At 41.3% G+C, this 20,516-nt stretch overlaps 1 protein-coding gene across 3 annotated transcripts in view; it reads left to right on the top strand.

Annotated features, from left to right (window-relative positions):
• The first annotated feature begins 148 nt into the window (after positions 1-148).
• The window catches only part of LMBRD2 (LMBR1 domain containing 2), a 33,004-nt gene continuing 12,636 nt past the window's right edge, over positions 149-20,516 (top strand). For 2 of the 3 annotated variants that reach the window (XM_054986558.1, XM_054986556.1), the window contains exons 1-11: positions 149-338; positions 7,876-8,103; positions 8,942-9,030; positions 11,796-11,891; positions 12,310-12,477; positions 14,461-14,671; positions 15,484-15,558; positions 17,071-17,184; positions 18,084-18,267; positions 18,616-18,797; positions 20,141-20,274. In XM_054986558.1, coding sequence (XP_054842533.1) covers positions 7,930-8,103; positions 8,942-9,030; positions 11,796-11,891; positions 12,310-12,477; positions 14,461-14,671; positions 15,484-15,558; positions 17,071-17,184; positions 18,084-18,267; positions 18,616-18,797; positions 20,141-20,274 — 1,427 coding nt within the window. In that variant the 5' untranslated portion in view covers positions 149-338; positions 7,876-7,929. The other variant, XM_054986557.1, reaches the window with a different exon arrangement.

The raw sequence follows: 20,516 nt of genomic DNA, 5'->3' as shown, positions 1-20,516 counted from the left end.
CCGCAGGAAAGCCGGGGCATGCGCAGGGCCCGATGCGGCTGTCTCGCAGGGGCTTCTGGGTGTTGTAGTCCAATGCAATGAAGAAAAAAAAGTCCTCCCATTTTTTCCCCTTTACCCAGGCTTCCCCAGGAGGACAAGTCATGACGGCAAGCGAGTGGGCGAAGCAGGAAATGTCAGACGCGGCTCGGTTGGTCGCCGGCTTGGCTGTTCCTATGTGGAGTCGGGCCTTGGCCTGAAGCCCTTGCAGGGGGCCCCGCAGAGGAGCCGCCGACTCGCTTGGAGGAGGTGAAAACAAACCAGGGCGCCGCTGACTGAAAATGGAGCTCGGCCGGGCCCGGGTGAGTCCAGGGCGCCTCTCCACCCTTCTCGTTTCGCCTCCGGACTGGCCGCCGCCCACCCTGGTGGGTTCGGGTTCTCCTCTGCTGCTGGGTCTGAAAGGGGCCGCCAAACGCGGTGGACGGCTCTGCTCTTCCTTCGGCTTCCTCATAGCAAATGCAGCTGGGGTGAGGTGGAGGGATTAGGGTTGCTTGAGAAACTCCTGAAGATTTGAAGGTGAGGTTGGAGGAGGGACCTCAGCGGGGTATAATGCTGTGGAGTCCACCCTCCTAAGCAGCCATTTCCTTCAGAGGGTCTGTGTAGAATGGGGATCAGTTGCCATTCTGGCAGATCTCCAGGCCTCACCTGGAGGTTAACATCCCTAGGGGGCTAGGCTGTTGCGCTAGGGGTAGCCCAGCCGTCCCCATAAACGGGATCCCTTAACCTGTAGCCTGAAACATGGCACTCCATTTTACCACCTCAGGCAGGGTTGTCACCTCCAGGTTGGGAAATTCCTGGAGATTTGATATATTGTCAAAGGCTTTCATGGCCGGAGAACAATGGTTGTTGTGGATTTTCCGGGCTGTATGGCCGTGGTCTTGGCATTGTAGTTCCTGACGTTTCGCCAGCAGCTGTAGCTGGCATCTTCAGAGGTGTAGCACCAAAAGACAGAGATCTCTCAGTGTCACACCAAAAGACTGAGAGATCTCGGTCTTTTGGTGCTACACCTCTGAAGACGCCAGCCACAGCTGCTGGCGAAATGTCAGGAACTACAATGCCAAGACCACGGCTATACAGCCTGGAAAATCCGCAACAACCTGGAGATTTGGTTGCTGGAACTTGGAGAGGGATTTCAGCGGGGTATAATGTCATAGATCACACCCTCCAAAGCAGCCATTTTCTCCAGGAGAATTGATCTCTGTGGCCTGGAGATGAGTTCTAATTCTGGAGGCTGGCAACCCTAAATTCTGGTTCAGGAGTGCAGGAGGAATGAGGTGGCAGAATGGAATGCCGTTTTCAAACAGTGCCACATCAAAGGGAAGAGGACAACTGCTGTGGCTCTCCCTTCAAAGTGCTAAGGACAACATTTTTGGGATGCCATTCCTGTGCTGACTAAGGCGATGCCTACAATTTTTTCGTGAACACAGTTTGTGGGTGAAAATGCATGTTGGATGTACGGTAAGAATTGTTCTGACTGTTTTTGCTTTTCCCTTTTTCACACTAGTTTTGTAGAACAGCAGGATCTGAGTCCAGTGGCAGCTTAGAGACTCACTAGATTTCCAGAGTATGAGCTTTTGAGAGTCGGCGCTCCTTTCTTCAGACACGAGTAGGAATGGAGTTTCCTGAGCCTTTATATCCCAGCCAGAATTCAATCTAATGCTCTCTGTATGTCAGAGTTTAGGCCTATCTGAAGTGTTTTCATGTTTGACATCTTCTAGTCTCGGTGAGAAAGGTGGGCTATAAAAGAAGCTGTTGTTAATAATAGCAACAACCGTTTATGATGAACCTGCATTCAAAACCAAAAAATAAATATTTTTTTAAAAAAGCTGCTTGCAATAAAAAGGCAGTACAATAAGCAAATAGTTTCCTCTGTTAGCCTGCCATTTACATAGAGTTTTTAAAATTCATTCAAAGATTGAAGCCATCACTGGCAGCCTAAATTCAGGCCATTCAACTCCATTATTTTCTTAACTGTGTGAATCAGGCCTTGTATTTTACTCCATGTTCAGCCCATTCAGAAGGATGAAATAATAATAATAACTGCACTTATATACCGCTCTTCTAAACAGATTAATGCCTTACCCAGAGGAGTGAACAAATTAGTGTTGTTATTATCCCCACAATACAGCTGGGGAGCTGGGGCTGAGAGGAGTGGCTTACCCAAGGCCACCTACTGAGCTCCTGGCAGTAGTGGGATTCGAACCAGTAGCGTGCTTCTTTGCAGCCGAACCACTTAACCACTGTGCTGAAAGAGTTCTAATGTGGTGGCATGGACTATATTTACCATTTGTTGCTGTTGGGGGATCAGACTTAAGTTCTTTTTTTAAAAAAACCTTCACAAGTTGAAAGCTAACATAGTAGTGAACAAACAAGGGTTTTCTTTTTAATAGGGGAGCCATTTTTAATTCTCTAGAACACCTGCTTCGCCTTACAGTGAGTCCAAGATAGTAAGCCATAAACAACACCAAAATCAGCTCAACCAGGTCACTATTATGCAATCTTGTGTTCCTGGATGTGTAGATTCAGCTTGAAAGTTGGTTCTCTACACACCATATGAGTTGGTAGAATTTTAACTTCTTCATACTGTTGGGGAGCGGGGCAAGTTATTTCAAAGGTTTCCCCAATGGGGAAAGACCCTTAGAATATCCCTGCATTAAAGAATGCTTTGAGATTTTGACAAAATCTGGGGAGGGGGAATAGTATACATATAATTTACTTCCACACTTTATTTCCTCTTGAGGTGGGAAGAACTTTGTAAGGCTAACATGTGGGGAAAGTATATCTAAAATGAGCATGTATGACCTTTTGTTCCACAGCCTATGCCATGGAATTAACAGTTTCTAATGTGACCTCTTGGAAATCTAAAAGAAAAAAGAACTAGTAAAGTTAATCACATGATCAGATTTAGCAATTTTGCACATGTCACTGTAACGTGTTTTTAATATTATGGCTCTCTTTCACAGCGTTGCTTTGGAATAGAAATTATAGTGCTGAATAGGCTTTAACCTACGCATCTTTATATGGTTCTAATTTGGGATGCAAAAGAGAAACATTTAGTTTCTCCGTCCATACATTTTAGTTAGGATGTTTAATTTTAATAACGTTTTTTTAAGTCCTTCATTGGCCAAGGTTTGGAATCTTGACTATTTTTTATGCTGTGAAAACTGTGTAGTAAAAGTACACATCTGTTTTTCAGGCCAGTTCTATCTTTAAAGAACAAACTGTTTCATTTCTATAATTGTCATTTGTGCTGTGACAGGTGAAAACATTGTGTGCTCAGTCTGCATACTCCTGAATGCCCAGTTATTGATCTGAATGAAGTTCATAGTGTTTTGTTGAGCTGCATGTTTAAAATGATATGCCTCTGATTGTTTCTCAGTGGGCATTGCCTTGTACTTGCATTATTTTGATCAATTTTTCCCCACTTTTTCAGTACCTCTGTAGGTCCTTAATTTTGAAATTTAGACTATTTTTGAAGGCCAAACAAGATTTGATGGTGGCTGACTATAAGCAGAATCCAGTTGCCCACTTCATAATGTAGTGAGTGTTGAATTAAAGGAGTTCGAGAATGGAGGTGTATTCTTCCTGCCCTCACCACCCACCGAAGTCCTCCTTTTTGTTGACCCGCAGTAGTCCATGCTAGAAGAAAAGATTGCTTTAAAAAGGAGTTTAAAGTGAAAAAGTGCAGGCACAGATCGTTCCTCGCCTCTTGTCTGTGCTGCTTTTTCAATCGCCTCCCACCCTGCTTGTTATATGCTTGATTATGTGTACTTGGAATTGCCGGGTACGTTGCGGTGCAATCTTAAGCAGAGTTACACCCTTCTAAGCCCTTTGACTTCAACAGCCTTGGAGGCTATAATTCTGTTCAGGGTTGTACTGTAAATAAATATACTCCTGTTTACTATCTCGGGGCTCAGATGTAGAAGAATGTGGCATGTATAGCACTTTTGGTGATGCTGTATGTTTTCAAATTTGTTTTCCCAGTCGGTAATTTTTAGCAATCTAAATTGCTACACGCAGAAGGAATCAACCTAGGATTTCTTAATGCGCAGTTATTATTTCACCAGCATCAAACAGTTGTCTTGAAATCTGATTGAACTGAAGGTCCAGTACAACCATTTGAGAAGAAGATTGTCTTTGATAATCAGAACTTACAGAGTAAAGTGAAGGAGTAAGGGAACACTCCCTTCTGCGAAGCGTATTACAACACAGGTTTTCAGAAAAATCTTGTAATGGAAATGACAACATTCTTGAGGTGAATGTCTATAAAAATGTTTTGATGTGGTGAAAGTTAAGGATAAATTACAAATGATTAATTGGGTTGTATCCTAAATGCCCCGTGGCGCAGAGTGGTAAGCTGCAGTACTGCAGCCCAAGCTCTGCTCATGACCTGAGTTCGATCCTGGCGGAAGCTGGGTTCAAGTAGCCGGCTCAAGGTTGACTCAGCCTTCCATCCTTCCGAGGCTGGTAAAATGAGTACCCAGGTTCCTGGGGGTAAAGTGTAGATGACTGGGGAAGGCAATGGCAAACCACCCCATAAAAAGTCTGCCAAGAAAACGTCATGATGCGACGTTCCCCATGGGTCAGTAATGACTCGGTGCTTGCACAGGGGACCCTTTACCTTTATCCTAAGTGCAAAAGAGCCTTCCTGTAGCGGAAGAGCCTCTTCTGCTGGAAGAAGGCTCCGAGGCTTGATGATGCCTGAAGCCAAAGATGCCACCCTTTGCACTTGCTCAGCATTTCATGGGAATGTGAAGTTGCCTTATACTGAATCCGACTGTGACGATTATCTAATTTACACCCAGTTGAAGGATTTATAGAGAGCTCAGCTCTAGGAGAATTAATCTCCTTAGCTGAACTCATCAGCAGAATCACCCATTAGGTCTGTACTGGACAAACTCTAGGAGAGACACTTGTCTCCTGCGATACTCTGAAATATTATAGGTCAGACATAAGATCTTTTGCCAGCAGAGCAAACAGAGAGCTTCTTTGAATTGATATCAGGTGGGTAGCTGTGTCGGTCTGCAGTAGAAGAGGAAGATTCGAGTCTGTTTGCACCTTAATGACCAACAAGATTTCCAGGGTATAAGCTTTCAAGAGTCAAAGCTCTCTTCATCACAGCATACAAAGGGAACTTGACTCTCAAAGGCTTATACCTTGGAAATCTTGCTGTTCTTTAAGTGCTACTGGATTCAAATCTTGCTCATGGCGTCCATTATTTTATTTAAAATAAAAGTATAACGCTGCTTTTCTCACACCAACATCACTCTTAAATCAAGCCCAACTTTAGCTGATTGTAGAGGTAGAATGCAAACCAGTTTGGTGTAGTGTTGGAGACTCACATTTGAATCTCCTCTCTGCCATGGAAGTTTGCTGGGTGACCTTGGGCCAGTCACACACACTCAGTCCAGCATACCTCACAAGGTTGTTGTGGGGATAAAATGGAGATGGGGGAATTGTTGTCATCTGTTTTGGGTCCCCATTGGAAAGAAAGGCGGGGTATATATGAAACAGAACAAGGATAAAAATAAGCTGATCGTATGTTTCAAACATTTTTGCTACTAGAAGGAAGGTTAGGGTTAAAGCCATGAACCGATAATGCCCTTGGAGAATGATTCACTTTCTAAATCAATTCCTTATTTGTAAAATATGATTATTCATGATCTAGGAAGGCAACATAGGGAAAGACTGTATTAAAACTCTTTGTACACTAAGATCACAATTGAGGGACCTGCGTAAGTAATTTCAATGTGATTCTTCTTACAGCAGCCCCCACACATGCCACAGCAAGCCAGTTTTGACCGCAACACATAAAGGAGTTGTGTTGCTTTATGTTCTGGATTAACCTAAAAGGGAGGTTCTGGTCTGTTTTCTAAAATAATAAAGCCTCTCTCCCAAACTGAGTGAGCTATAAATATAACTAACAGAGGACATCTCACAAAAGAAACAATTTTAATTGAGTTTTTATTTGCAAAGGTTTTAAAATGGTGTAGTTAAGCCCCTCTTTAGGTTTGCTTACTCTTAGAATGTTGGATAGGTCAAGGAGACCGAAGGTCCAGTTCCTGCTCAGCCAGGAAATTCGTGCGGGATCTTGAGTCAGTCGCTGTATCTCCACCTAACCTACTGTGCAAGGTGGTTGTGAAGATAAAGTGAGTGACAAGGGAGCCATGGTGTAGGACTGAGTTCCTTGAATGAACAGCAGAATGGAAATACATATTTTTGTGGTTTTGTTGTTACCATTGTTTATAGCCTGCCTTTCTCACTGAGACTTAGGAGTGAGCCCAAACATTTAGGAGCCAGATTAATTTTCCAGCTTTCAGGTTTTTGTATTTTATTTTGTATTTCTAATTTTGTTACTACAAGACCTAATGAATTCATCTACCCGCATTGAATGATATAAAGTTAACATTTAAACAAGCAATGAGAAAACTTTCGTGCACATATATTTCTGCGTCGTACAGTAAAACTTACTGTGATGTGAAAAGACGTTTGAACTTCTTTTGAGGATTACAGACAATAAAGTCATTGCCGGAAGTACTAGACATCACAGTGAAATTGCTGGGCCCTGTGATGACCTGGTGCCTCAGATCTGTTGAGCCCTGGAGTGTATAAACAAAAGAAGTTGTGTTCCTAAGTGACAAACGTACTCGTTGCTAAGATGTTAAATAATGTATTTCTCTGTCTCTCTTTCTAAAGTGAATAGTCTTTCACCAATTCATTTTCATGGCAAAGAAATGCACAACTAGGTAGATAAAATGCAATACACTTAAAAATATCTTAACTTCCCAGAAATGCACAGGAAGCACTTTGAGCTAAGCGTTGTTATTTTTACACATACATAATGTCATATATCTGTGGTCTGAGGCTGGGGTGCCTATTAGTGAGGCTTATCTGAAACACTTAAGAGCTGCTTTGCATGTTATAGATGGGAGTCAAATAGTTATTAACCTTATAAACCACTGCACTTATACAGTGTGTTGCTGGACAAAGCAAGAAAATAGGAAATGTGAAAAGACAGACAAGGACACCCTGAGAGCCAAGCTATAAGTGACGCCTGACACAGGTTGGACACTTGTCAGCTTCCCTCAAGTTTTGATGGGAAATGGAGGCATCCTGGTCTTGCAGCTGTAATGGAGAGCCAAGCTGTAAAACCAGGACGCCTACATTTCCCATCAAAGCTTGAGGGAAGCTGACAAGTGTCCAACCTGTGTCAGGCGTCACTTGTAGCATTGCTCTGAGTTAGCTGAGGCAAGCCTAGATGGGAATTTGGCTTTGAACTGCAGTCTGTTGTCATATCACAGTTTTTAAAACTGACTCTTTTTCAAAGTGGGAAGAAAGTTTCCTGTATATTGAGAATGACTTTCATTTGATTGTATATCTGCCTGTACACGCCTTATTTTAATGTGTTAAGTATTGTAAGAGTAAACTTTGCATTGTTAATTGCCAGTTTACAGCATGGTGTTTATTGGTTTTCTCTGTATTTACACCGTGGTCCAGCTGTATTCTTTTCTTTTTCAAAGTGTCAGGTCTTGTTCTCAGGCATATTAATCCAGCTAGCATGAGAGACACAGTAAGACATCTAACACACGGCAGATATGCTGGGGCTTATCTGACACAAAGCAGTTTGCCGTATGAAAGGGTAGATTCTGTTGATGAATCCCACAGCCCTTTCATCATATAGATCCAGCAGCAATTGCTACGGTCTTGTGCTGGGGTGGGGAGAGGAGGAGAGGGAAGCAGAGGATCTGCTTGTTGGGGCTTCCCTAACATTTGGTCAGTATGTTTATTGCCAAACACGAACCACAAGATTTAATTAAATGTTTTTTTTTTAAACTACAGGTATGATACTCGTGTAAAGGAAGTATACATCCTGGCTGGACTCAGTGGATAATAATGAGCGGTGCAGCTTTGGGCATTGAGATAGTATTTGTCTTCTTTCTGGCTTTAATCATACTACATCGCTATGGGGACTTCAAAAAACAACACAGGCTTGTGATAGTAGCAACACTACTAGCTTGGTATCTTTGCTTCCTCATGATCTTTATATTACCTTTGGATGTCACTACGGTAAGCAATTTCGTTTCTGTCTTCCCTTTTTCGTGGGTTACACATGCATGGGTTAGACATGCATAAAATGTCCCAAGATGGAATACTTGCACTGATTGCATACCTGCATCTGTTCGATGACTAGACAGTGCTGATCCCTTTATAAAATGTTGGACAAACTAAATTTTGATTTTCCAAATAGCCCTATTAAAAATTAAAATGAATTTATTTGCTTGTTTTAGGTTTGTAGGTTGTTGCTTTGCCTGAATTAAGAGCACAGCAGAGCAAGTCTTGTTCAGTTCCATTTCAACTGTGTTCAGGATTTTAGATCCCAGCCTTATATCTACTACTCTCGTGCTACAGAGGCATTGTATGTAGACAAAGTGAAGCAGAGTTCACTGGCACTTTTCCAAAGCAATTTTTAAGCTTTCTCACTCTAGCTTTTTTCCCATGGCCATGGTGCTCTAGCATTTGTATAAAGGTTCCCTCTACTTGACCTAGGTGGTGGATTGGCTTGCCCTATCTCCGTTCCCTTCTTGTTCTGAAAAACCCTCTTGCTTGGCTTACCTTTGCCCTATAGGAGCTTTGCTCAGCATCGTTGTGACGGTACTGATGCTGAACACACAGGCCAGTTCCAAGCATTCAGGCCTGTGCTCTGCTACTGTCATTCAGTGAGTCCTTTTATCATAGCAAGTGACAAAACTGTACCAAAACTATAAGCAAAGAAGGGGCTTTTGGTTGAGTTTAAGGTGAAAATGAAGATTAGGTTTAAATGTGCTTCTAAACCCACAGGTGTCTTTATGTCTTCTATTCCCCTAAATTGCATTTTTTCTAACTGAACATTTCATTTGTTTTCTAGACGATATACAATCGATGTAAGTTTGCTGTAAATTCTAGTCCATCTGAAAGTAACATCAGCAATGGATCACATACAATTCCTACTCCAGGGTAAAGAAAACTGATACTTCTTCATATGCAAGTTAACAATATAGTTTCTATGACTAGAAAATGTTTTGGGTGTTTTATCAAACAATAAAGTGCTCCTCTCTCATCTAAAGAAAGGAACATCTCTGCCTTTTTAAAGAAATCTAGTTGTGCTTCTATGCATATATTTTTTTATGTAAAGTACTCTGCTGTTCTGGGAAAGCTCAGAGAGATTTACATTTTCCCACTTTCTCTTTTCCCAGCATGGTTTCTAGCAGAAAGGTCTTAGGCAGCTTGGCAAAAATGTTTGGAATTGGTGGACAAAGCAACGTTATAGTCGCTAAGCAGCTACCTTTCAGAGTCAGGTTATTAAAAATGTTCTTTGTTGATCTCAGAGGCCATGATGGAAGGAAAGAAGTGATTTTTATTATACATGAAACCGAAGCACACAATTCTGCCCAGAGTTTAGATACACGTGCAAATGGATTAAACAATTGATATCAACTTTTGAACAGTGGATTATGACTAGAGGTGGGCACGATCCAAAAAAAAATACCGATCAAGCTGATCGTGGATTGGCGCCGGTGCCGATCCCGAATTAACGATCCACACCGATCATCTTCCGTTTCCGATTCGTGGGTTGTGGATCGTGGAGGCCAAAGTGGAGGGGCACCCCACTGTTCCCAGCGATACAGGAACGGTGGCTGATGCCGGCGGCATCTGTGTTTGTGTTTGGCTGTCTGTGTTTGGCCGTCAGAGCTGCCTATCAGGGTTTGCAGGGATGAGATTGGAGTGCCCGTGGCTACAGAACACCCCCTTCCCCCTCCCTCCCTTGGGTGTCTTCTCCCAGCTGGTGACTTCTTTGCTGCTCCGTGGTTGGAAGGAAGCCCTGCTGATCAAGGCAAGCTGGGCTTCCATTCGCATTTCCAGGGCGACAGAAGGAGGGCAAACACAGCTCAGGCATTCCCCTGGCTCCGTTGCCAGGGCAATAGATTGCTGATGCCTGAGTGTCTGGCTTCCCGATCCGAGCACGATCGCCCGATCAAGCCCCCCTCCCGACCGCTGAATTGTTGGCTGTGCCCGAGCATGATCCGCTGGGTCCCGATCGTGCGATTGCCATTATCGTGGATTTTTTTCGATCGTAATACGGATCGTGCCCATCTCTAATTATGACTGCAAGCCTATAGGAAGCAGAACAGATTTATCATTGGGATCCACTTTCAGTCCTAAGCAGACCTTACATTTTAGAAGAAGGATGTCAGTAGGATTGTATTTTATCTGTTTCAGGGATTTCCTGCCCTTTTCCTCAAGAGAGTTTGCTTAGTATCACTTTGTTTGATATCAAAGAAACTAGTCTTTTAAAAACATTCTATTCCCTTGAGTCATTAGAAGATAATCTTTAACTGCAAACTTCCAACATTATGATTTATAATCTACCTTTGAAAGGGTGGAAGTTTTCATTAGGGTATGATAATGAAATAATTACAGTTGAGTTGCTATTCTGAGGCAGAGCTTCACTTTGAAATAATCATCTTAATTTGCTTGTATGACTTCCTTGATTCCACACTTGAGCTCATTAAAATACTTGCTTTAGATGTTTTTCTTCTTAAAAATATTTCTATGATTATTGTTGTTGCCGTAAAAGAATACAAAGCAGTCTTGTGTTCCTAAATAAACCATAAAATGTTTCATTTCCGACCGGTTTATGGTGATGATTATACTGGATCTGGATTGGCAATGGATAAATATATAATCTGGTTGCAATATATGTGAATTTGCTTTAATCTGGGATATGGTCGTACTCTACACATTTGCTCTGTAACTATGGTAGTGAAGGGAAGGGCTCTAACCTTTACTGCCAGAAGGCCATTGGAGGTTGCACCTCTTTCCTCACAAGGAGTGAGGGCAAGGAGAAGACTTGACTGCAGCCACCACTGTCTGGAGGAAAAGGATCTGCAGAGCCCTTGTTTCCCACTGTCTGCCATAGTACTGTGTTTCAGATGTCAGTTCTTGACTGTGGTAACAAGGACAGTAATACAGATTAATGTTATATGCAAGCAGGGCTTTTTTTCTGGGAAAAGAGGTGGTGGAACTCAGTGGGTTGCCCTCGGAGAAAATGGTCACGTGGCTGGTGGCCCTGCCCCCTGATCTCCAGACAGAGGGGAATTGAGATTGCCCTCTGCACCACCAGTGTGGAGGGCAATCTCAACTCCCCTCTGACTGGAGATCAGGGGGCGGGGCCACCAGCCACGTGACCATTTTCAAGGGGTTCTGGAACTCTGTTCCACCGCGTTCCAGCTGAAAAAAGCCCTGTATGCAAGTATTTCTTTTTACATGGAAATGTCCTTGTATGAAATAGCCTTCAGTGGTATCTGCCAGGTATCTTAATACTGTTAGTATTGTACAGCTTGTTCACATTGTGTGAAATTTATAGGCACTTGTTATGTAGATTCCAGAAAAGCCAATGCATTAGGATCTAGGAGACCCAAGTTCAAATTCCTCTTTGCTATGGAAGCTTGCTGGGTGACCTTGGGCTCAGCCTAACTTACCTCTCTGGATTGTTGTGAGGATAAAATGGAGGAGGAGAAGAATGATGTAAGATGACTTGGGTCCCCATTGGGGAGAACAGTGGGATATAAATGTAGCAAGGAAATAAATAAGACGATAATGCTACTTGGTAACCTTGTTAGTAACATGTAGCCTTTACTAGAACAATTGGAAAATATTTTTAGGAGAAAAGAGTTGTTTTTTTAAATTAAAATTAATATTCAATCTGATTTGCTTTACAGAAACCGTGAATGTTTCAAACCATGGAGCTATATTCCTCGCGGAATCATGCCCATCTTCTGGCGTGTCGTATATTGGACATCACAGTTTTTAACATGGTAAAGAATTGGAGGAATTTCTGAAATGTTTTAATCAGTTCTAAGTAGCATGGCCAAAGAAATCACCGCATGGTTTTTGTTTAATGGTCAGCGCCCATGGGCTATTTATTAATGTGAGATCTTTGAGCGGTTTAATCTATATGAATTGGCTAAATTGTGTCAGAGGGAAGTGATAAGTATCTTAAGAATGTCCGCAGATACTTTTGCTGCAACCAAATAATTTGCCCCTGCTGTGTTTGGTAGGTTGCATGAACAGTCCCACTGAACTTGCTTACTGCCACTAGTTATGTGCTTTCTACTCACTGCTAAATGCCATGATCTTTTCAAAATAAGTTAAGTAGAGAATTTTTAATACATAAAAATGGAAGATAGCTGAGATGGTTTTGCTTAATTCTTTTTTTTTTTTTTTTACTCCTAGGATTCTGTTGCCCTTCATGCAGTCGTATGCTAGGTCAGGAGGCTTTTCCATTACTGGAAAAATTAAAACTGCATTAATTGAAAATGCAATTTATTATGGCACATACCTTCTGATTTTTGGAGCATTTTTAATATATGTGGCCGTAAACCCAAACTTCAACCTGCAGTGGTAAGATAAGATTCATAAACTCCTGGTACTTAAATACTTGGGACAGGGGCTTAGTAATTGTAGTACTGCTTGTCTTGGTTAAGTCTGTGTTATCGACTAAGAGTTAAAATACTTTTTTTGATTTGAATGTCATATTTAGTCTTACATTTTTAATGCATTTTAAAAAATAATAATGTGATAAAATAGCCCATGAACTAGGGGTGTGCAGTCTGGCTCTGGATTTATGACTATTTGACATAAGATGGCTTTGTCAGACCCCCAGGTCAGACCCCGGGATCATCTGGCTGCAACAGGGAGCCACCGCTGGCAGACGACAACTGAAGCAGTGAGTGGGCGGGCCTGGAGCTGAGCCTTCCGCTGCTGCTGCAGGAGAGCGGTGCGGGGCTGGAAGGGTAGGGGAGTAGGGCAGGCAGAGTGGGTTCCCATTCCATTCTGCTCCCCCCCCAGGTCCAAAAGAGCTGTAGCTTTGTGGCTCGGCAGCAAGCTAGGGATTCTTCAGTCTTCATTATTTGCATAGGAAAACAATGGAGAGTGACTAGGGGCAGCTTTTTCAGGGCCCCCACTTGAAGTTGAAGGGTCTTTAGTGGGCAGTCTGGAGTGGGTTTCCTCCAAATGTAGTGCAACTAGCTCAAAAAATGCCCCTCCCCCCGGACATTGTTCCCCATAGGGAATAATGGAAACAGACCAGGGCTTGAGTTTTCTCAAGCAGGACTCTCATCTGGAAAGCCGGGTTTGATTACCCACTCCTCCACTTGAAGCCAGCTGGGTGACCTTGGGCTAGTCACAGCTCTCTGGATATCTCTCTCAGCCCCACCCACCTCACAGGGTGTTTGTTGTGGGGATAATAATAACATACTTTGTAAACCGTTCTGAGTGGGCATTAAGTTGTCCTGAAGGGCTGTATATAAATCGAATGTGGTTGTTGTTATTCTCCAATAAACTTTTTCTTGCTTTTGCCAATATTACTGCCTTGGTCTGATTGAGGTCTTGAGTCTTAGTTAGGGGTCTCCCTCTATTGGGACACTGGTGGGTTCCTCTCACAGTATATGCTTGGCTGGCAAAAGGTTGTAGGTTCAATCCCTGACATCTCCTAAGACCTTGGAGAGCATCTGCCATCAAAGTAGATAATACTGATTGACCAGTGGTCAGATTAAGTATATGGCAGCTTCATGTGTGTTAATATTTGTAATTTTCTACATATGCTGTACTTCCCCCCCTGTCAATACAGGTATTTGCCTGTTCCTGTGTCCTTTTCTAAATAGAGAATCCTGCCATAAGATCTCATAAAGGCCACAGTCTATTCCTTATCTGTATTTTAAAGAAAGATGATTTCATTTATTAATTCTTTTAGGTGACATTATTTAAGGATATCCATTTAAAAGAAACTCTAAAATGAAAAGAGAATTTTATGTCAGCTTTTGGAGGTTTGCTGGTTGGGTATAATAAAGCTACGTGTTTACCATTTTATTACTCTTAAAGATTGAATTTGGGATTTGTAAAGGTGTGTAATTTATTGCATTAGATGTTAAGTGATTAGATGTTCATTGATGAGTGGTTTTCCATACTAACAGCAGCTGGTTTGGGGAAACAGCGTGGTGCTGTAAGCTGTGAGATTTATAATGTTTAGCTAATTGTCATCTTTGTATTGATATTCAGTATTCCCGCTGCTAAATCTAAGAGGGTCTGGGCAGTGCTTGAGAACTGTGTAAGTGCCACTTTGAGCTTCTTGGGAAAAAGAAACCACCCTACAAACAGATCTTTACATTGTTTAATAATTCATATCTGGGGAAAGATAGCCGTATAAGTAGCTAAGATAATAGCTAGGTTAGAAATGTAACATTTAGAAGTATTAAAGTAGAAAAGGATGGGTTTTAATATTTTTCAGACATCTACATCTTTAATATTTAATATGGTTCCTGTTTGCACAGACATTCTTCCCCTATTATTGTATGTGACATCATTGACTGCTCTTTTCTGTTTTAGGAACCAACTTCAGACCATTGGAATAGCTGCTGCCAATACTTGGGGACTCTTTCTTCTTGTTTTGCTCCTGGGGTATGGCCTGGTTGAAATTCCACGTTCTCATTGGAATGGAGCTAAGAAAGGTTACCTTCTCATGAAGACTTATTTCAAAGCTGCTAAGCTGATGACAGAGAAGGCAGATGCAGAAGAAAACTTAGAGGATATTATGGAGGCAAGTAAATTGTGCTATCCACACAAAATGCTGAAGGGAAGACCAGTTCTGTGAGTGGAAGAGAAGGAAGCAGTTTCTACTGAGCAAGAAGTACAAAAGAAAGGTGCAAACATGCAATTCCCCTGTCTCTTACTCTATACATGCCCCAGCTGTTCTAAGGCAGGCTCATTAACTTAAGAAGAGTGCTTAAAAGCTTTCGTCTTTCTCCAGGCAGCCAGCCAGCCATATGGCAATAGCAGCCATCAAGATGGTGATTGGGTGTAAGATCTCCTCTCCCTCCTTGCCAAGGGATTTTAGGTCCTCTGTTTTCTTACCCCCTCGTAAGTCAAATAATCCTTTCCTGAAATCTCCAGGAAGATAACCATCTAGCCTCCTTGCACCCCCAACTCTCTGTATCCCTTCTAGGTGTCAGATTCCAGCTAAGGTATGAGCTGACTATTTCGTTGTCCTCGCCAGGGTGACCATTAGTATTTCCAAAGCTTTGATGGTTGGTACTTGGGCGATACTTTAGAGCAACTGACTTCCCCTCTGCTGCCTATCTTCTGCTAGGAGAAAGAAAGAAAAACTTTTAAAACTACATGGGGGGGGGTATTTTACTTCAAATACCTTGAAAAGGTATTTCTCTCGCAATATTCCTTTCTAAAATATTATAAGCTTACTTTCATTGTTGCTTGCTAAGTTCCCCATGAATGTCACAGGTGAGGGTAGTTAAAATACAGAAAAACTACCTTAAAATCTTGCAAGGTGAAAAGGTGGGGTATTAAATGTGTTAAGTTACATAAATTTCTGATCTTTCCCTCTCACTGAAACAGGAAGTCCGCAAAGTAAACGAGAGCATTAAATACAACCACCCTTTAAGGAAATGCGTCGACACAATATTGAAAAAGGTAACCAATTTATTACTTCTTAAAGAAACTGTTGCACGTGTGGGATCTTAAAACTGGATTTATTGTTGTGCTCATTGCACACATCAAGCTACACTTCTGTTTAACAATATTAAAGTCTGTGTGTAGCAAACAATTGTTTGTATGTTACCTTGGTGGTATCACTAGCCTTCCATTCCAAGACAAAAGGGAAACACTTTTAACAGTGCAATCCAAAGCAGAGTTGCACCTTTTAAAGTCCATTGAAGTCAGCGCTCTTAAAAGGGTATAACTCCTCTTACAATTGCACGATAAGTATCTAATATTTTTTGTCACAACAGAAGGGGATTTATTTGATACATGCATAATCTGTCACCCCATGTCTCTGACAAAGGGAGCTTTGACTGTCAAAAGCTCACGCCATGGAAATCGAGTTGGTCTTTAAGGTGCTACTAGACCCAGATCTTGCACAATCTGTGGATCATAAGTAAAAAGATAATATTTCTGCCCTATGAATTCCATGTTACTTTGAATTAATGCCAGTGTGATTATAGAGTAAGACAAAACAATTGTCTTTAAACAACATTAGTCGACAATGAATTCATGCTAGAGAGAGAAGTGCAGGAGTTTTTTTTTTTTTAAGATAGCACTAAAGCACAGTCCATTTGGAAAAAGCTACAAACTTCTAAATACTCACTAGAAGGTAAGTTGTGGCTGTAATCGTTTGGAATTTTTCCTGCACCAAGGACCATTGATACTAACAGGAGTTGCACAACAAAAGCATTCTGCTCAATTCCCATTTATTTGAGTGTGACAACATTAGACAGCAGCCTTGTTGACGGTGCCCTTTTAAGAGCAATATGAATTCTATGTGCTTCTATTTCCTTAACTGAAAGACACAATTTGTTGTCATTTTAGATGAACATTTGTGTACCTGCATCTCCTTTACAGTGTGCCCCCTAATGGACTTTGAAGTCAAAAAGAGCAGAGCAGAATTAGCAGAGCCTTAAAAGGAAATTCTCTCTCCTCCTCCAACTTAAAAGGGACAAGAGAAGGAGATGGAGTTTAGTTAATAAACTTCTATGCTGCATTCTCAACTAGATTCCTACAGTGCTGTACAGATTAAAATAAATTAAGCAAATAGTAGTAAATGAAACACAGTACAAAGAATTCAAGACAGTAAAGCAGCAGCATAAAATGAAGTCAGGTGAAAAATAAGTAGCAACACACACAAAAGAATAAAAGCAATACTCATTGAGGCTCCATAATAGCACTGGGGGCAGCAATCAAAAAAGGCCTGTGTGAAAAGAGATGTTTTAGCCTGGCATTGAATGGTTTCATGCCGACTGGGTGGCTTTGGAGGAGATGTTCCATAGATAACTCTACAAGTCTCTAGCTGGACTGTCTGTCCTCTGGAGAGGCAGAGAAGTTGGCAGGCAGCAAGGGGAGTGGGTAGATGGGGTGTTAGCTGCTTTATAATGACAGCGTCATGCTGATAATTCGTGTTTGAGGCTGTATATGATCTTTTCATTTCAGTGTCCTACTGAGTATCAGGAAAGAATGGGTAGAAACATGGATGACTATGAAGATTTTGAAGAAAGGCCTAATACTTATCCAACAGAAAAAAGTCTGGTCAAACTTCATAAGCAGGTAACTAGATAGTGTCATTGAAGTGTGAGTTGAATTTATTTAGAACTATTCTTTTTTCAGAGGTTAACTCGTACAAACTTTCACATATTTTCACTTCAACTTTGGGGGTTTCTACACTCTTTCCAAAACCACTTGCTCGTTGATGAACTGAGCGTCTGACCTATATAATTTTTGTTACTTTTTTTTTAACTTCTTGTGCTGTGTTGCAAACAGATGTGATATAGCTCAGAACATGAGAGTATTCTATTGCAACATTATCTGGAAGGCAGAATAAAATGATACCTGTATTTATAAAGGAAATGTGAACATGAAATGAAAAAAACTGACAGTGGGAAACAAGTGCCTGTGGTTTGAATTATGTCACAAACACGACATTTGGGTGCGGGGATGTAAATTCATAAGAGATCCTAGGATCACTGTCCATGGGAAACTGTTCCCACTTTTTCTTTGGCATCAGTATTCCTAATAGTAAGTGAAAGCAAAAGAACCATGCCACCCACAGGGCATGTGATTGTACATATTTGGAGGATTTCCCAGTATACACAAAAAATTGACTTTATGAAGTAACCAAAAGAGAGAAATTCTAGTGAATGTTAAAGGCAACTGTGAGTTAAGAGAAGAAATAGAGGTAGAGAAATTCAGTCCATTCAAGTCCAAAAGACCTTAAAAAATTCTATAGAGAGAGAGTTTGTTGGGAGATTTCTTAATATTCCCCTCCATGTCCATAGGCTCCTAACAATCCCCAGTACACTCTGTTGTTGTTTTTTTAAGGCAGTACTTTCCTTGTCCATAGGTTAACCAAGCAGTTTGTTGGTGCAGCGTATTTATTATTTCTGATCTCCCCCTGCCTCCTGCTGCTGTTGTCATAAATAACTAGAATATTGTTTTTGTTTCCTCAGGTCATTTATTCTGTTCAGAGGCATCGTCGTACGCAAGTCCAGTGGCGAATTCTTTTAGAGCAAGCCTTTTATCTGGAGGATGTGGCAAAAAATGAAACCAGTGCTACTCGTCAGTTTGTCCATACTTTTCAGCCTCAGGAACCTGAAAGCAAACTTACCCAGTATCTCTATACACCGACTGTTGGTATGTATTGTAATGCTGATCACTGAATACAGAATTCCCCCATCCCACTAGGAAACCAATAGTAAATCAAAGGGCACAGTTCAGTGCCTCGTGAGCTCAGTGTCTGCACTCATGGAGGAATCCGGTAGGTTCCCAACCCCAAGTGTGCCAGGGTGAATGCACAAACAGTGTAGTGAGCTGTTAGGGGACATTTATAATTGTGTGTGCCTCTCTCTGTTTCATACAGTTGGTGCTCAAAAGTTGCTGTTAAAGGAGATGGACAAATTACGTCGGCGTTTCTGTCCCTTCGCTGCATTACCATCTATTGACTTCTTCTTTCTTAAACTGTGTGTAATTATCTTTTCCCAGAATGGTATTGGGAGTGCCTCCTGCGACCATGGTTTCACAGGATTCTTGCCATTGTTTTGGCCACGTTTTCCATCATTGTCGTGTGGTCAGAGTGCACATTTTTTAGCACAAGGCCAGTTTTGTCCCTGTTTGCCGTCTTCATACAACTGGCAGAGAAGTCCTACAACTATTTCTACATAGAGGTCAGTTTGATAAACACTCACTGTTATTCGAGACTGACAGTGAAATCCTGAGCAGAGTGACTCCAGTCTAAGCCCATTGATTTCAACAGGTGTAGACTGGAATAACTCTGCTTAGGATTTCACTGTTAGTTATATAGGTTTTTGACGATTACCATTTATTTGTAAATTGTTACCATTCCGTATTTATATAGATTTAAGTGTTATATACAACATTCCTAATAAAAATGTCCTGGATTTATCCAAGAATCCAAACAAGGAAGCTGCATTGGACTGACAATTCAGGGAAATAGGTTTGGATTAACTCTGGATTTGTTAATCATGCATACTCATCTTCTAGACTGGATTTTTTAAGAAGCTTTCAACTTCCATTTTAATAATGTCAATAATACAAACTTGCACTCGGCAGACATAGAGTCCTGCCTAAAACATCTCTGTTAGGTTGTCGCTAGTGCACATTGCTAGCTTTTGCTCTGTGTGTCAGCTTGGTGTGGTACCATATAGAAGACCACAAAATAGAAAGCTTATTTGAATGGTGGTAGAGCATTGGACCATTAAATAGGAGCCAAAGCTCTTTCACTGCTACGCTACAGTAGATAAATTAGAAAATCTCTTTATGTCAGAATAATATTAAATCAGAAATGGCTAACAAATGTTGTTTTTTACCCTGTGACTGAATTTATCACTTGAATTGTAATTAGATTTAAACTAGCCCTGCTTCAGGTAATACCACCAATACTAAAGCAAGGAAGGCAGGTTAGTAGTGTTCTGATACACAAAAATAATACGAACGTATATTTGATAATGTGCCTCGTACTGAGTCAGACTGTGGTAGACCATTCACTGATTCATGACTTGCAGTTTTATTTTTGTGATGTCCAGTCATATTATCTGATCTCCGTCTTGTTTTTACCTCCACCATGTCTTGATTATAATCATTACATTATTAAATTTTGCTGGAAATTTGGCTGTTTTGCTAGGCACCCCCCCACAACACACACACACATCAGTATTTGTATATTTTGCCATTTGTGATGATCCTGGGTATGAATAACCTGTGAATCGATCCATTGGGTGGCAGCAGTCCTACAAAAACCCAGGCAGCTGGAGGTGCCATTAATTGAACACAAGATGTTTTTTGTTTGCAAAGTATATCCATTTAATATTATGCTTGAAGATAATGCTACTAACTAACCCATGATTTGTCCAGTGTGCAAACATTATCTGCACAATTGTGTAGTCTGATTTCATGTGCTATTTGCGTGCTACAGAACTTTTCTACAAAGAGTGCATAAACAAGTGATACCGTAACTAATTTGCAACCTTAATTTGTTTGTTTTTTGTAGATGGCGTGCTTCTTTACCATCTTTTTCCTAAGTATCTGTGTTTACTCTACTGTCTTCCGGATTCGTGTATTTAACTATTATTATTTAGCGTCGCACCATCAGACAGATGCATATAGTTTGCTTTTCAGTGGCATGTGAGTAGTCAGCTTGTTTGTTATTTGAATGGCTGTCAATAATTAAAGATGATACAAATCTACAGCTGTGGAAAATCTTTCAACCCTGAAACTTAACATCTTGTAGTTGGACAGAAGGTAAATTATTTTGACTGAAGCCTTGGAATGAACACATGAGGCTGCCTTATACGGAATCAGGCCATTGATCCATCAGGGTTGTTGTCTACTCAGACAGGCGGTGGGTCTCCAGAATCTCAGGTCAT

This window comes from Eublepharis macularius, chromosome 8 (genome assembly GCF_028583425.1).
Source record: "Eublepharis macularius isolate TG4126 chromosome 8, MPM_Emac_v1.0, whole genome shotgun sequence".
Classification (NCBI taxonomy): domain Eukaryota; kingdom Metazoa; phylum Chordata; class Lepidosauria; order Squamata; family Eublepharidae; genus Eublepharis; species Eublepharis macularius.
This window is presented reverse-complemented; position numbering and strand designations above follow the sequence as displayed.